This window comes from Purpureocillium lilacinum (genome assembly GCF_023168085.1).
Source record: "Purpureocillium lilacinum CBS 284.36 DNA, scaffold_3, whole genome shotgun sequence".
NCBI lineage: Eukaryota > Fungi > Ascomycota > Sordariomycetes > Hypocreales > Ophiocordycipitaceae > Purpureocillium > Purpureocillium lilacinum.
In genome coordinates, this window is record NW_027072113.1 from 3,325,695 (window position 1) to 3,341,379 (window position 15,685).

A 15,685-nucleotide genomic window follows, 5' to 3' on the forward strand; every position below is an offset into this window, starting at 1 on the left:
TGAGGCCCTTGCTCTCTTCGTCCTCCCGATCCTCCCCTCCCCTCCCTCCCCTTCCTTCTGCTCCTCTCTTGCCTCTCGGCTTTGCTGCTGCTTAGCGCCGGCAGAAGAAGCAAGCCGTAATTAAACAAAACCCTGGGAGCCGGGCTTCTGGGCTGCTGTGGCAGGATCACGACATCTGATTATCAAGTTGCGTTCGGCCGCCGATCAACTCCGAGATGCCCATGCCGGCACAGCGCTAGCCTTCAGCCCCGACAACGACGACAGTGACAGAAAGACGGCCCGCGTCTCCTGCAGCGGACGGCACCGACTGCAGGCCGTTTCGTAACCACCGGCGAGCACGCCCGCGCCCGCGCGACGGCCAGTGGACAAAGAAATTTCCCAGATAAAGGGCCCAACGGCCGCCATGGCTCCCTCTCCCATCGCTGTCCCACCGAGGGACTCCGGCGCAACCGCTCTCCTTGCACCAAAGACATCGCACATGGCCACCACGACGTTGCGCGTGGGCGGCATGACGTGAGTGACACCAGCTCCGGTGCCTCCGAACATCGTTACTAATGCGCGCCCGTCCAGCTGCGGCGCCTGCACATCGGCCGTTGAAGCTGGCTTCAAGGGCGTCGATGGTGTCGGGAGTGTCTCCGTCAGCCTCGTCATGGAGCGCGCCGTCGTCATGCACGACCCCAAGATCATCTCCGCCGACGACATTTCCGAGATCATCGAGGACCGCGGCTTCGACGCCGAAGTCCTGTCCACCGACCTGCCGAGCCCGGCTGCGAGCCGCTTCGGCGACGATGACCACGAGCCGACGCCCGGCTTTGCGACCACGACGGTGGCCATCGAGGGCATGACCTGCGGCGCGTGCACCTCTGCCGTCGAGGGCGGCTTCAAGGACGTGCCCGGTGTCGAGCACTTCAGCATCTCCCTGCTCGCCGAACGCGCCGTCATCAAGCACGACCCGACGCTGCTCACGCCTGCCCAGATTGCCGAAATCATCGAGGACAGGGGCTTCGGCGCCGAGATTGTCGACACGGAGCAGGCAAAACCCGACGCCAAGGCCGCCAAGGGAGGCGATGCGTCGAGCGACGTTGCGACGACGACGGTCGCCATTGAAGGCATGACGTGCGGCGCATGCACCTCGGCCGTTGAGGGTGGATTCAAGGGCGTCGGCGGCGTCCTCAAGTTCAACATAAGCCTGCTGGCCGAGCGGGCCGTCATAACGCACGACGTCACCAAACTTTCTCCAGAAAAGATTGCGGAAATCATCGACGACAGGGGCTTCGACGCCACAGTCCTCTCCACTCAGTTCGACACGGGCGACCACAGCCCCTCTTCCTCCGCTGCCCAGTTCCGAATTTACGGCAGCCCCGATGCAGCCACGGCAAAGGCCCTCGAGGAGAAGCTGCGTGCCCTTCCCGGTGTCAACTCCGCGACCCTTAGCCTAGCAACGGAGCGCCTCACGGTGAACCATCAGCCCGCCGTCATCGGGCTGCGTGGCATCGTCGAGGCCATCGAGGCAGAAGGTCTCAACGCGCTGGTCGCGGACAGCCAAGACAACAATGCGCAGCTCGAGTCGCTCGCAAAGACGCGGGAGATCGGCGAATGGCGCACGGCGTTTAGGACTTCGCTCGCCTTTGCCATTCCCGTCTTCATTATCGGCATGGTGTTGCCCATGGGCATCCCCTCGTTGGACTTTGGCAAGCTGGAGCTCATCCCCGGCCTCTTCCTCGGCGACGTGACATGTTTGGTCCTTACGATACCCGTGCAGTTCGGCATTGGCAAGCGTTTTTACGTTTCTGCGTACAAGTCGGTCAAACACGGTGCGCCCACCATGGACGTTCTCGTCATCTTGGGCACGTCGTGCGCCTTCTTCTTTAGCGTCTTTGCGATGACGGTCTCGCTGCTCGTGCCTCCGCACACGAGGCCAAGCACCATCTTTGACACGAGCACCATGCTCATCACCTTCATCACCTTTGGGCGGTACTTGGAGAACCGTGCCAAGGGCCAGACATCCAAGGCGCTGTCGCGTCTCATGTCGCTCGCCCCATCCATGGCGACCATCTATGCGGACCCCATTGCCGCTGAGAAGGCCGCCGAGGCCTGGGCTAAGTCCCCCGAGAGCCACCAGCGGACACCCAGGACGCCTCTTCCCACCGAGCCCGCGGGATCTGCCTACGAGGAGCGGGTTGTCCCGACGGAGCTTCTCCAGGTCGGCGACATCGTCATCATCCGGCCCGGCGACAAGATTCCCGCCGATGGTGTCATGGTCCGTGGAGAGACGTACGTCGACGAGAGCATGGTCACAGGAGAAGCAATGCCCGTGCAGAAGCGTCTGGGTGACAATGTCATTGGTGGGACCGTCAATGGCAACGGTCGGGTCGACTTCCGCGTCACGCGTGCCGGCAGGGACACCCAGCTCAGTCAGATCGTCAAACTTGTCCAGGAGGCGCAGACGACGAGGGCGCCCATTCAGCAACTGGCCGACACGCTGGCCGGCTACTTTGTCCCTACAATCCTGATCCTGGGTCTCATCACGTTCCTGTCTTGGATGGTGTTGAGCCACGTGCTGCCGAACCCGCCACAGATCTTCCTTCAGGACGCTAGCGGCGGCAAGATCATGGTGTGCGTGAAGCTTTGCATCTCGGTCATCGTGTTTGCGTGCCCCTGCGCTCTCGGCCTCGCGACCCCTACGGCCGTGATGGTGGGGACCGGCATCGGTGCCGAGAACGGCATTCTGATCAAGGGAGGTGGTGCTCTGGAGAGAACCACCAAGGTTACCAAAGTCGTTCTTGACAAGACGGGAACCATTACTCACGGCAAGATGAGCGTCGCCAAGATGACGGCGGTGCCTCTATGGAAAGACAATGATTGGCGGCGCCGTCTCTGGTGGAGCATCGTCGGCCTGGCCGAGATGGGCAGCGAACACCCCGTGGGCAAGGCCGTCCTGGGTGCTGCCAAGGACGAGCTGGGCATCGAGGCTGAGGGAGCCATCGCGGGAAGCGTAGGCGAGTTCAAAGTCATGGTTGGCAAGGGAGTCAAGGCCCTCGTGGAGCCGCACTCTTCGGCCGAGCGAGTCCGGTATCGAGTCCTGGCCGGCAACGTCCGTCATCTTCAGGAGAACGGTGTTGAGATACCCGAGAATGCCATTGAGGCGTCCGAGGAGCTCAACGCTGCTGCCAAGAAGCACCTGGCCAAGTCATCGACTGCGGGGACGACCAACATCTTTGTGGCCATCGACGGCAAGTACGCGGGACACCTGTGCCTCTCAGACGTCATCAAGGACGGGGCAGCTGGGGCCATCGCTGTGCTGCACCGCATGGGAGTCAAGACGGCCATTGTGACTGGCGACCAGCGCTCGACAGCGCTCGCCGTGGCTGCGGCCGTGGGCATCTCTTCAGACGACGTCTTCGCCGGCGTCAGCCCGGACCAGAAGCAGGCCATCATCAAGCAGATGCAGTCTCAGGGCGAGATCGTGGCCATGGTGGGCGACGGCATCAACGACTCGCCCGCGCTCGCGACGGCAGACGTGGGCATCGCCATGTCCAGCGGTACGGACGTTGCCATGGAGGCCGCCGACGTGGTGCTGATGCGGCCCACGGACCTGATGGGGATCCCCGCGGCGCTGCACCTGACGCGGACCATCTTCCGGCGCATCAAGATGAACCTGGCGTGGGCGTGCCTGTACAATCTCGTCGGGTTGCCCGTGGCCATGGGTTTCTTCTTGCCGCTGGGATTCCACATGCACCCGATGATGGCCGGGTTCGCCATGGCCTGCAGCAGCGTGAGCGTCGTGGTAAGCAGCCTGTTGCTGAAGCTCTGGCGGAGGCCGCGGTGGATGGAGGAGGCCGAGGCGGAGCAAAAGGGGACGCGCCTGCGGTGGGCGACGGGCAGCGGCATCGTCGGCTGGGCGAGGGAGATGTTGTCCATGAGGAAGAGACGAAAGGGCGAGGAGGGGTACGTGCCGCTGCAGAACCTGGAGTCGTAGCTGCGGGGGACGTAGTGGCAGCGGCGGTGGTGACGACGAGTGTCTGTTGTCTCCTCGCCGTGACTTTGATATCCACAAGAGACGACGATATTAGTGGCCATGTATCGACCGCTGCGAGCGAGAGCCCGCTGTCGTTTGTCTGAAAGCATAGCGAATCTTTTCCCATATCAACCAGCAATATCCATCCATTTCAAACCAATTTACCTGCTCAGATCGATGTGCTGTTTTGCTCACGCTCCGTCCCATCCCACTGCCGGCGAACACCGTCTGCGCCGGCCTGCTGTCACCTGCTGGACGAGCTCCCACGCAAAGAAGGACATCTCGTCTTCCCGAGAATCAGGTAAAAAAGCTGCTGGCAGGACAACGCGCCCCTCACAGGATATCTACGTCGGCATACTCTCGGTCGCCTACACTCACGCGCCACCTTCTCTCCTCCAACCTGGCCTGCCTCATCGTCTTGCTTATCTACCTTTATCTACTTACCCAGTAACCCGTGCCCTGCCCAGCAAGAGGCTTCTCTAATACGTGTACATACGTATGTACGAAGAGAGAGAAAAGGGCACCCCGGGGGCCGCCGCGGGGTGGGGGGGGGGTTCTGTCTGCACACCATACCGTGACCGTACCGTCCCCCGCCTGTTCACTTATTGCTAAACTTTGTACTGTGCGTTACGTTCTAGGTCCGGCACTATACAGGAAACAGAGCGTGTGTGCCTCGCAAATGTCCTTGTCCTGGCTCGCCCACTACTCCGCCCCGGTGTCTCGCTCCATCGATCGTCACGCCGCCGCCGCCGCCGAATCACGACCGGCCAAGGACCGCACGTGGGCTGTTCGCTGCCCCAGCTCTCGCTTGCTTGCTAACTTGTTTCACTCACTCACTTAACGTTAGTTACTTGTTTACATACAAGCTGGCAAGGCCGTTTCGAGAAATGGCGAGATGAAGCTGACGGTTAGCATCGTTCGCGATCGTTTCCCCCCTTCCCCCACGCTGCGGGCAGCCCCGGTGGCGCTTACATCGCGCCGGGTTGGGGCATGGGCTGCGGCACTTGTGGCCGTTCCGTCGCGGCTGTGACGGGCCGTCATCGCGATGGCTGCTGCCGGCCGGCAGACAGAGACGGCCAGGACGTAAATTAGGAGCAGATGCGGGACGCGGCAGTGGGGATTCGTTCGCGCCAGACGTCCGGCATCATCCTGGTGGCGCAATGTTACATCAACGAATCTCCAACGAGGGGTTGGACCACGACATGTCGCAGCCCTGTCCATGACTCGCTTTTTGTTTCCACGGACACTGCCGAAATCAGGTGCGGGAACCATAATATGCGTATGAGGAACCCTTCATGGCAAAAACCCAGTCCCTGCTTCACTTCCGCACTCTCTCTTCTCTTCTGCCAAGGCCAATTCCATGTATGTACATCCTTGCCCGGCAGCCGACTGACAACGAGCCGAGAAACATAAGCCCCCCTCTACCCAAACGCCCTACTCATATACATGATAATGCCAAGACCCATTCTTCCTTCTAGTTTGCTGTTGCTGTTCAGGGAGCGGGCATCGAGCCCTGTCCTCAGACCTCTGGGTATAACAAATGAATCCTCCTGGGTATATCAAATGACTTGTTCGAAACGACCCACCATCAGCCATGTCTGAATTCACCATTGCCGCCTGACTTCCACCCGCTTCACCAGCGGACCAGGTGGTGGTGGTGGTGGTGGTGGTGGTGGCGGCGGCGGCATTCGCCCCTGTTCGCCTCGAAAGAGAAGCTCCTCGTGTGCGCCGCATAGCTCGCTCCAGGGCACATACTTGCCTCCGGGAACCTCATCCGACCATGCACCTCCGTATTCTCCGCGCAAGCTATCGCGATCTGGGTATTCCGTCTTGGCCGTCCACATCCGCCCGTCGATGGGCAGTAAAGAGATTAGGTCATGCGCCTGGGACGACTTGACCGCCGCCTTCAGCAATGACTTGACAAAGGGGTACCACCAAAACGTGGGATACTCCATGTCGATGAACTCCTTTGGCCCGGTGCAGTGCCAAAGACCGTAGATGTGTTTGGTGATGTAGTTTACCCCGAGGTTGACCGTGCGGATCCAGTCGCTCGAGAGCTGCCCGGGGTGTGCGTCGGGTATCGAATCGTAGAGCTTCGTGAGGGCAGAGTGCACGTTTTCGGGCATGGGTATGGTGTACGGCACGAATTTCTCGCCCAGACCAAACATGTCGACGTTCATGTTGGCCGCGAGCCCGCTCTCGTTGAACTGCAAGTACCCGATAAAGGGTTCGTATCCAGCCCTTGTCTGGAACAGAGCCGACTCGTACTCGATAGCCACGTGAAACTCCGTGTCTTGGCCCTCGGACCGCTTGGGCGGAATGACGCGGTCCGGGGGTCCGCCTGGCACCTCGCCGCCGTTGACGGCCGCCTTGGATCGCCAGTACTCTTGCAGCCCCCAGACGTTTGAGACGTAGTACTGGTCCGACTCGCGGAACTGGTACTCGGGGTCGTGCGTGGCGTCGATCTCGTCCATGGCGGCGTCGATGAGTTTCCTCATGTCGTCGATGGGGGCGATGACGGTGCCCGAGTTCAACCAGCGCGGATCCGCAAAGTAGAAATCTCCGTTCCACGAAGCCGGCCCAAAGGCCTGCGGTCCCAACGTCGAGGGCGGCGCCGCCCAGCAGCGAGCCGCCCGGTTGTCCAAGGGGAAGCAGACCTTGTCGGGACCCCAGAATATGGTCTGGCGGAGGTTGCGCCTCCTGGCCTCCTCGACTGAGATGTTGAACCTTTGGGCGAGCTGGGCGTCGGCCTTGGCCGCAATCTCAAAGTATCGCTGGATGATGACTTCGGGCGGTAGCTGCTGGATGATGTCGTAGCCGTCGACTATGAGCACGAGATCCTTGTCATCCTGCGGGGGCAAGGCGCGGAGATATCGTTGCATGGCACGCAGCTTGGCCAGGTGTGTCACGGCGGCATCAAACTCGTTGGTGCCGTTCCAGCCAAGCAGCGTGGGGACAGGGTATCTGTTGACGGCCGATGAGACGATGTTGTAGCAGAACTGGACGTTTGCTTTGCTGGCCGGAATCAGGTAGTGCAGCCGCGACATTTGGACTTTCTTGGCGCCTTCGTGACCCAGCTTTGGCTTGGGCCCCGGGTCGTTTGCTTCAACTTTGGGCGATCCCGTGGGTGCTGAATGCAGTGCCGTCGGCTGCGCGAGAGCATGCTCAGGGTTGGTAGCGTTCCGCTCGGACTGTCCTGACGCGCTCTGTCGATGTGGAATCATACTGCGCAGCCGCTCCTGAACAGCACACATATTAGCGGACCAGGTTCGCTCGCATCTACCAGAGACGACGTACCGCATCCACCCTCGGATGGCTGAATAGGAATATCACAAGAAGCAGGGCGATACATGTGGAGAGCGCCAAGTTGCGGCGCATAAATGTGAATAATGCCATGATGGAGGAAAAGGATGCTTGCGAGGCGGACGAGAGCAGACAAGAAAAGAACAGGAGAAGATATGTGCAAACGAAGGCGACGGAGAGGTAAGGACAGACGGCGGCGATGAGACGCCTAGTTCAGACGAGGCCACTTGGTGACCGCAGGGACTCGGCCTGGTGGCGAGGCGTGCAGGCAACAAGAGCACAAACACACAGGCCCGAGGGTATCAGTGCAGGAGCCGGACGATGATCATGGCAGGAGAAGGAAAGTCTTGACAGAGATGGATGGGCGACGGTAACGGTAACATGCTCGTAAGGGACTCTGGAGAGAGGAGGGGAGAGGAGAGCAGAGGAGTGATATGGAGGTACGTAGGTAGTAGGTAGGCAGTCAAGTCGGGGAGAGCAGAATGTGTGCGTGTGTGTGTAACGACGGCCTTGTTCCCCCAGTGGGGCCATTTTCCCTTGGCTGACCGGGCCTTGGGATGCGGTGGCACAGGACGAGGACGCTGCCAAGGTCAATTCATTTTGTTCGGTGCGTGCCTGGCTGGCAGAGCGGGAGGCGGGATGAATGCGCAGAGGCAGTAGGGCCGAGGCGGCACGCACTCTACATCTCGCGTGCCTTGTCGAGATGAACAGCATGAACAGCATGAACAGCTCGCGTTCCGGGCGGCGCGCGGCTGATGCTGAGCCGCAGTTGATGTACGAAGTAATCCACCTCAACATTAGGTAGAGGTCGGTACCTTATGGAACGGCGCCCAGCCAGCTAGAGGTTGCCCTCGTACGACACAGTACTGATCTATCCGTTGTGCCACGACAAAGGCAGGCAGGCAGGCGGTGTCCATCATTCCTTCCCCCCGCAGCCACCCAGCCAGCAAGCAAGCCAGGAAGCCACCCAGCGCACGCACAAACGCGCCTTCCGCAGCCGTAGCAAGTTTGCAGGCATGCCGGGAGTCCGGCGCCAACATTGGTGGTCGCGTGGTGATAAAGCTGCAACGACCTACGGGCATCCGCTCGGTGGGCCCTCTCAATTTGGGCATCTGTGCCTGTAAATCGCCGACCCCGTACCTTAGCAAACTCCCCTATGCAAGGCCAGGAGCAGCAGCCTCCTCCACCGGTGCCCACAAGTCTTCCAACCTGGAAGTTCCTCGTCGGCTCACTTGCTTGAGAGATGGAGAGAGAGATGGAGAGAGAGAGAGAGAGAGAGAGAGAGAGAGAGATGCTCTGCCGCCCCATCCATAGACAATCAATCGTCGTCAACTCAAACAAGCAAAGCCCCGATACACCGGCTCGACGGGCGATCAGCCGCAGCTGCCTATTGCAGCAGCCATCGCCTGCGTTGCGCTGCGTACTCCCCCAGGGACCCTTTGTTGCCCTCCACAGATCCCCCCCCAGCGTCGCACCCCGGCTGGCCAGAGCCCTCGCTTGCACGCTCGCGGGACGGACCCGTGACGGACGCTCCTTGATCGGCGCGGCGCTCAAACGGCCGGCCTGGCCAAAGAGATAAGGGGAGGGCCTCTCTCCCCCCGGCCATAGTAGTCATCCCCGGGGGACGATCACCTCTTCTGCCTCGGTCAAGGTCGCCAAGGGGCACGTTGAAGCTGCCAAGAACGCCCCCGGCACCGACGGCGGAGGTTGTGAGTGGATCAGATGCGTGCAACGGCCACCCGTGCGAAATAACCGGGGGCCTGCCAGGGCGCCATGCGCTTCCAGGTCGGCCAATGCGCCCGCGACCAGACCCGCATTCTTTAGCACGCCTTGACAAAGGCCTGCAATATTAAGTCTAAAATACAGTAAAAATCCTGGCGCCCCGAGGGGGGAGAGCCCACACGTTCAACGAGCACATGAATGGATGGAGGGGCCGATGGATGAACTCAGGCGGAGCCGACGGCGCCGGTAAAAAGGCACAAACGCATTCAGCTCCCTCCCTGCGTCCAAAGCTCGTGGCCGCCACTCCGGCTGGCATGATGCCCTGGCCATCGACGCCTCCGCTCTCCGGCCGAACCGTCTCCGCCGATCAGGGGTCAGGCCTCGTCTTCGAGCTGCCGATATGGGCAAGCCAATGATTGCGTGCCCCGGGCCCGGCGCCACAACACCCGTCAGAGGGCAGCATCGCGACATCCCATCATTGCTACAACCGTCTCGCGTTACAGATCGACTGCCAGATCTGGCCGGTAGCCCGCTGCCGCCGCCCAGATCTGCGCGATATCACAGCCTCAGCTGCCACAGCCGGCAGCCACAGAAAGTGACTGGCTGACTGGCCCGTCTCTCACATACCGTGACCGTCCTTCCACCGCAAGGCCGTCACCACCCCGCTGCTTCCGTTGGCATTCTACCGCCAGTCATTCGTCCACTGTGTGCCGCGCTTCGACCCGGTCGAGTGTTTGGGTGGCAGACGAAAGCCGACAGACGCGTTGCAGTACACAGTACCTGCATCCCCGGATGAGGAATATACTGGAGACCAAATTAGCCCCGCGAGAGCCAAGCCCAGGGCAGTTTCGTCTGGCGCAACTTGCTGCCCTTGGCATTCCTGGATCATGAGAGGACGTTACGTTTCCTTGGCCAGTGACGTCGGCCGTGTTCAGAAGCCCAGCCAGGTGGTGCTGTACGAAGGAGGTACCAAGCACTGGCACAGCTTGGCAGCACTGCCGCTACCGTTTCCCTGGCAGCTGGGCACAAGACGGACTCCTCGATGTGCCTGGGCGACGGAACCTGTGCCACCGGCACCGACGCTCGGCTGCAGGAGCCAACGACAGGCCACAAACCAGCCTCGTGTGGCACTCCGCCGCCAGACAGCGCCGATGGAGGACCGGAATGCGGGAGTCGAGAGACATGTCGCAGCGGGAGTGGAACAGAAAGTGAACTTGGGGACGTGTATGAGACAGCCGGTACAAGGGCTTCGGCAGCCCGGGAATACGCGCCCCAATGCCAAACATATGGATTCGCATGCGCCTTGACCGACAGTTCCGCGCTGCCAAGTGTGGCCGTGCCGTGGTCGACAAGAACACATGCATGCATGCTTGCGACTGGGCTCCTTGGCTTGGCTGTCCGGTCTTCTGCTGCTAGATCTCACAGGCTGTGAAACCAATCGAGCCCCGGTACGCTGCGCGATTAGCGGTGCTGTCGCCGTCATCGCCTTGTCTGCAACTCGCTTGCTCAAGCTTCGGCCTGTGTGCTGAGGACCGGAGGTGGCGCCGAGAGCACACGACACCGTGGTGTGGCGCCCGTTTCTCGGCAGCATCCGTCAGCGGGCAAAGGTCGCACCAGCGTCCGGGCATCACATTGACACCGACTGAGCGATCGGGGCTGGTGACCGGCAGCTCCGCGATATCAAGCCATGAACATTCGTGCATCTAGGTCGTACGCGTATTCAGTCCACAGCTCGAGAGACAAGCGGCCGTTTGCGCACACGAGCCTGTCGGTGCCGTCACCGCCCCTAAATCCGGCCGGAAGGTTCCAAGGTTCGGGCGCGGCGGAGGCGGGTTTGCCCCGGACGGTGCCGTCACGACGGCGGCTTTCGTCATGGATCCGAATCCCAACCCGCATGGCTGGCGCCACCCGCTGGTCGCTTGGCTCGGCTTGGCTCAGCAAGGGCGACCAAAATTCGTCGTGTTCGATGTCTCGTCAGCAATAAGCTCCTCGGCACTCCGCTCACCGCGCAGTATTAGCAGGCAGCTTTAAATTAATTCACATTTGCACACTGCAACGCACTACCGCCGCGGGGCACAGTGCGTCGAGTCGTGGGCCGTGTCTCAGGCGGGAGCAGATGAGGTGGACAAGAGAAGATGTGCACGTCCTGTGCCATGGGAAAGAAGAAATCTCGACCTGCCTGCCGTGCATGAATCAACAACATTGAATGGAATCCCGGGCTCCCCGCGAACCGGGGTTTTTGGATCCCGTGGGCGTGGACGCCTGACCAAAAAAAAACTCCGTGTCTCCATCGAAAAAAGGTGACCCCATCGCCATTGGGAAGATAGTGCCAAGAAGTCGCGCGACGTTGAGGGCATCAAAATGTCCGGGTACGGTAGCCAGTCAATGCAAGGCAAATAGTCGGCCAAAGCGAATTCGGAGCCGCCGCGTTCGGGGCCAGAGTTTGAGCGGCAATGGAAACAAGAGGTGGAACGGGAGTAGTGCCTGGTCGCTAACCCACAAGCAATCGCAGCGCAGCTTGCGAGAGATGAATGACACTTTCCGCTCAGCACTTGCTCTTGCCCTGAAGTGGGAACCTGGAACTTGCCAAGGCCTGAATCAGCACTGGGCCCAGCCGAGTGGGGCGACCCATCCCGGCTCCGGCCTTGGCTGCCCAGTGCTGAGCTCAGCTCTCGCGCCTCCCCTATCTTCCGCTATATTCGGACTCGAGGTTGGACGGGAGGGAGAAAGCAGGCGCGAAGGAAGTAGCGGACACAGTGCATGCGCGGAGCGGTCACGGCCCCGTCACCATCGCGGCTTCCCTCGAAGCTTCCAAGCTTCCAAGCTTCCAACGCCGGTCCGCGCGCGGCAGCTGCAGCTCCATACCGAGTACTGCCAGCGTCGTTTAGAGCGCTATAAAACGCAAGTGATTACAAAGTACTACTCATCTGCTCCCGCAAATGCAAGTTGGGTCCGTCGAGCGACCGACGGCCGCACAGCCTGACAGGGCTCGTGGACGTCCAGGTCCCCAACTTACCCATTGTCCCTCCTCGTTGGTTCGCATAACTGTCAAGGTACCGGTTCGGACGGCTGGAAGGTGAGGCTCGCTCGCGTCAACACGTCGAAACGGGGTCGCGGGCACATGGACAACCTTTGAGAGGCGGGACTGAGCCACGTTCGGCTCCGTATCGACCGCAGATCTGCGCGGCGCGGCGCTGCGTGTTGCACCACGTTGGACCAACTGCCACCTGACTTGCTTCCAGGCCGCAGCTGACCCCAGCCCGCTGTCGACTGGATGCCCCGTGACGAGCACTGTAGACGCGCAGGAGCAGCAGGCGTTCGATGGCGGCGGCTCAGCTTGAAGACGGTGACAATGGAACATGTCCCGCCACGCCATCGCAGCCGCAATCGCACCGCATATGTGCGATCACTGCGGTGCTGGTTCGCATTGGAATCCAAATGCGATTCATCATTCATTCTTATTACCACTACCAGGGCCGAGGGCGTACAAAGTACCAAGTGCTTGCGTGTGTCGGGTGTTGGTGCCTCCAGTCGTCGTGCGATTCCTGCGCTTCGACGCCCCGTCTCGTCTTCCTTGCTTTCCCTGGCGCAACCCCTGAATGGCCAACAACGGGCCAAGGTGAACCGGTCCGGGGCCTGCAACAGCCCCAACGGGCCCAACGGGACCTGAAAGGCATGCCAAGACTCCCCGTCCCCCACTATCCGCTCGTCCCAAATCAAACTGCACCGGGAACGCTTCTGCAGTGGCCACAGCTCAATTCAGCCGGTATTCGTGGCGCGCGGCCACTTGGGGGGGGAGCGACCGGGCCCAGGGCAGGGCAGGGCAGGACAGCCCACTGGCCTGGATGCCTGTCTGGATGCAACCAGCTCCAGTCGGAACACGAGGCACTTGTACATTGTGCCGCTCGCTCCCTTCCATTGCTCGATGGCGGGCGGCGGCGTCGGCGGCGCACCTCACCTCCTGGTCACCACGGACATCGGATGCTGCAGTGGCCGATCAGCGCCAAGACGCGCCGCTCCAGCGCTAGTCTTGGCGCCCAACCGCCTGCCAGCCGACGCACTGGGATCCATTGCAGGTGGCTTCCAGGCGAGTCTGTCTGTGGGTGGTCGTCTCGCAACGGCTCTGCCAGCACTCCCGCCGTGCTCGTGGTACTCCGTGTGCACACATCCAGCCGTCATCAGCGCCAGCTGGCCCTTCCCACACCCCTAGACTCCCCCCGCCCGGAGGACCTCCTCACACTGTACGAGTGACCGCGCGCATTGCCGTTCATCGTTGAGAGAGTGCCAACGCCCCGGGACCCCCCCGCCGCCACACTCCTCCACCCTCCACCCTCCACCCTCGCCGTCTCTCCCCTGCTGCTCCGGCTCCCCCATCGTCCCTAGCCTTGGACCTTGCCTGCCCGGCACACCCGCTGACAAGTCGCCGGCCACACCCCCGTGAGGTACCTTATGGCTGGCCTCGCCCATTCAAGTAGGTGTCGACATCCCGTCGTCTTGCCCCTGCCCGCGCTCAAACTACTCGTTCTTCGCTCCGTCCGCCCGCCGTCCACATCGACCTTCTCTCCTACCTCGTTCATCGCCTTGGTTTCTCGACGACAGGTTCTCGTGCGAATCATTTCTCCTTCCGGTCTGCTTTCGAATACCGTCTTTCGTTAAAACTTCTGACTCTTCGCCTGCCTCTCGTTGCCTCCGTTGGTTCGCCTGCAAAAGTCCGCTGCGTCCGCCCGCCGCCATCCGAAGCGTCACGCCCCTGTCCGAGGAGACGCCGCCATTCCACGGTGCACCGCAACAGACCGCCTTGGCCCGCAACCTCGTCAAATTCACCTCTCAGATCAGTCTTCTCGGCTTGTCTGTCTGTTCGCGGGAGTCATCCAGTCGCCCCATTTGTTGCGCCATTGCACGGTGGAATATGACATTTGCGCGAACGGCGACATAGCAGCCCGGACCCATCCCGCATCCCGCATCCAACCGTGACGGCATCACCGGCAGCACTCGACCTTGACTCCGAACGCGGCTTCGCCTCACAAGCTCACAATGGCTCGTCGCAACAGTGATGAGCCCGTGGCCTTGCTGACGCCGGAAGAGCAAGATCGTGACTCCAAGCTCGAGGGCCACGATGTCGAGGGCGGCGCCGGCCAGGCGGAACCCCCGAAGGACGAGAACCTCGACCACGAGTACTCCATCGCCAGCACCGTAAAGTTCACGTGGCTGGGCACCTACTTCTTCTTCTCTCTATGCCTAACTCTCTACAACAAGCTCGTCTTGGGCATGGTTGGTTCCCCCTTGGAAGGCCCCGAGGTGGATGAGTGCTAACGATCGCGGCTCTCTTCAGTTTGCGTTCCCGTGGCTCCTGACGTGTCTGCACGCCTCCTTTGCGAGCATGGGCACATATGCCATGCTGCACATGGGCTACTTCAAGCTCACGCGCCTCGGCCGTCGCGAGAATCTCGCGCTCGTCGCCTTTAGCGCCCTTTTTACCGCCAACATCGCTCTCTCCAACCTCTCTCTCGCCATGGTGTCAGTTCCGTTTTATCAGACGATGCGCATGTTGTGCCCCATCTTCACCATTCTTATCTATCGGGTGTGGTATGGCCGCACGTACAGCACTCTCACATACCTCTCTCTCATCCCCCTCATTATCGGCGCCGCCATGACGACGGCTGGTGAGATGACGTTCACCGATGCCGGCTTCCTGCTCACCATTTTCGGCGTTGTTCTGGCCGCGGTCAAGGTATGTCTCGGAACTGCTGACGAATCGATTGAGGACCCTCGCTGACATCTGTCACACAGACTGTGGTCACGAACCGATTTATGACGGGATCGCTCGCGCTGCCACCTCTCGAGTTCGTGATGCGCATGTCCCCGCTGGCTGCTCTGCAAGCCTTCGCGTGCGCCGCCGCCACGGGCGAGATCGGCGGATTCCGTGACCTCATCGCATCGGGCGACATCTCGCTGCCTCCGGCCATCGCGTCGCTTACGGGCAACGGTTTCCTCGCATTCCTCCTCAACGTCTCGTCATTTCAAACGAACAAGCTGGCGGGCGCCCTGACGATGACTGTCTGTGGCAACTTGAAACAGTGCCTGACAGTCCTAATCGGCATTTTCTTGTTTAACGTCACGGTCGATCTTTTGAACGGAGCGGGCATGGCCGTGACCATGATTGGCGCTGGCATATACAGCAAGGCAGAACTGGACAACAAGAGGAAGAAGCAGCAACCGGCATACAAGCCGGTGAATCAAGACTCCAGATAGGAACAGTGCGTCGATATTGATACCCAGCTATTTCCTATGTTGAGACGACGAAGGCAATAGACGCAACGAGGGGGGGCTTTACACGGATATTAGGGGGCGGCGTTCAGCTCTGAGAGTTGCGGCCTTCAGTCCTGCTTCGGGGTCATGGGCGACACCGACACAAGACGGCAATCCGCAAGCGGACCCCGTATAGGGCTGGCGACTTCGTCTGAACTTGCATTTCCGCGAGACGGCGAGAAGGGGCGGGTTCGGTGGAACATACGAGCAGAGCATGTGCATTCGGCGTTTGGGCATCACGGCCGGCAGCAGACACAGCGACATGTGCGCCAGCAAAGTATTTGATACCTTTAGGATAAGGTAACGGGGTTCCATTATTCGATCTTATCCGAC

At 60.9% G+C, this 15,685-nt stretch overlaps 3 protein-coding genes across 3 annotated transcripts; 2 read left to right on the forward strand and 1 right to left on the reverse strand.

Moving 5' to 3' along the window:
- Positions 1-478: 478 nt before the first annotated feature.
- PLICBS_004578 (uncharacterized protein) lies at positions 479-3,979 on the forward strand (the record flags this gene model as incomplete). Its single annotated transcript, XM_018326062.2, has 2 exons — positions 479-513; positions 571-3,979. The coding sequence occupies 2 exons, from the start codon at positions 479-481 to the stop codon at positions 3,977-3,979; spliced, it is 3,444 nt and encodes a 1,147-aa protein (XP_018175814.2).
- Positions 3,980-5,622: 1,643 nt separating this feature from the next.
- Positions 5,623-7,414, reverse strand: PLICBS_004579 (uncharacterized protein; the record flags this gene model as incomplete). The annotated part of the gene is made up of 2 exons (XM_018326061.2): positions 5,623-7,257; positions 7,316-7,414. The coding sequence occupies 2 exons, from the start codon at positions 7,412-7,414 to the stop codon at positions 5,623-5,625; spliced, it is 1,734 nt and encodes a 577-aa protein (XP_018175813.2).
- A 6,663-nt stretch (positions 7,415-14,077) lies between these two features.
- Positions 14,078-15,295, forward strand: PLICBS_004580 (UAA transporter; the record flags this gene model as incomplete). The annotated part of the gene is made up of 3 exons (XM_018326059.2): positions 14,078-14,314; positions 14,376-14,774; positions 14,834-15,295. The coding sequence occupies 3 exons, from the start codon at positions 14,078-14,080 to the stop codon at positions 15,293-15,295; spliced, it is 1,098 nt and encodes a 365-aa protein (XP_018175811.1).
- Between the last annotated feature and the right edge of the window lie 390 nt (positions 15,296-15,685).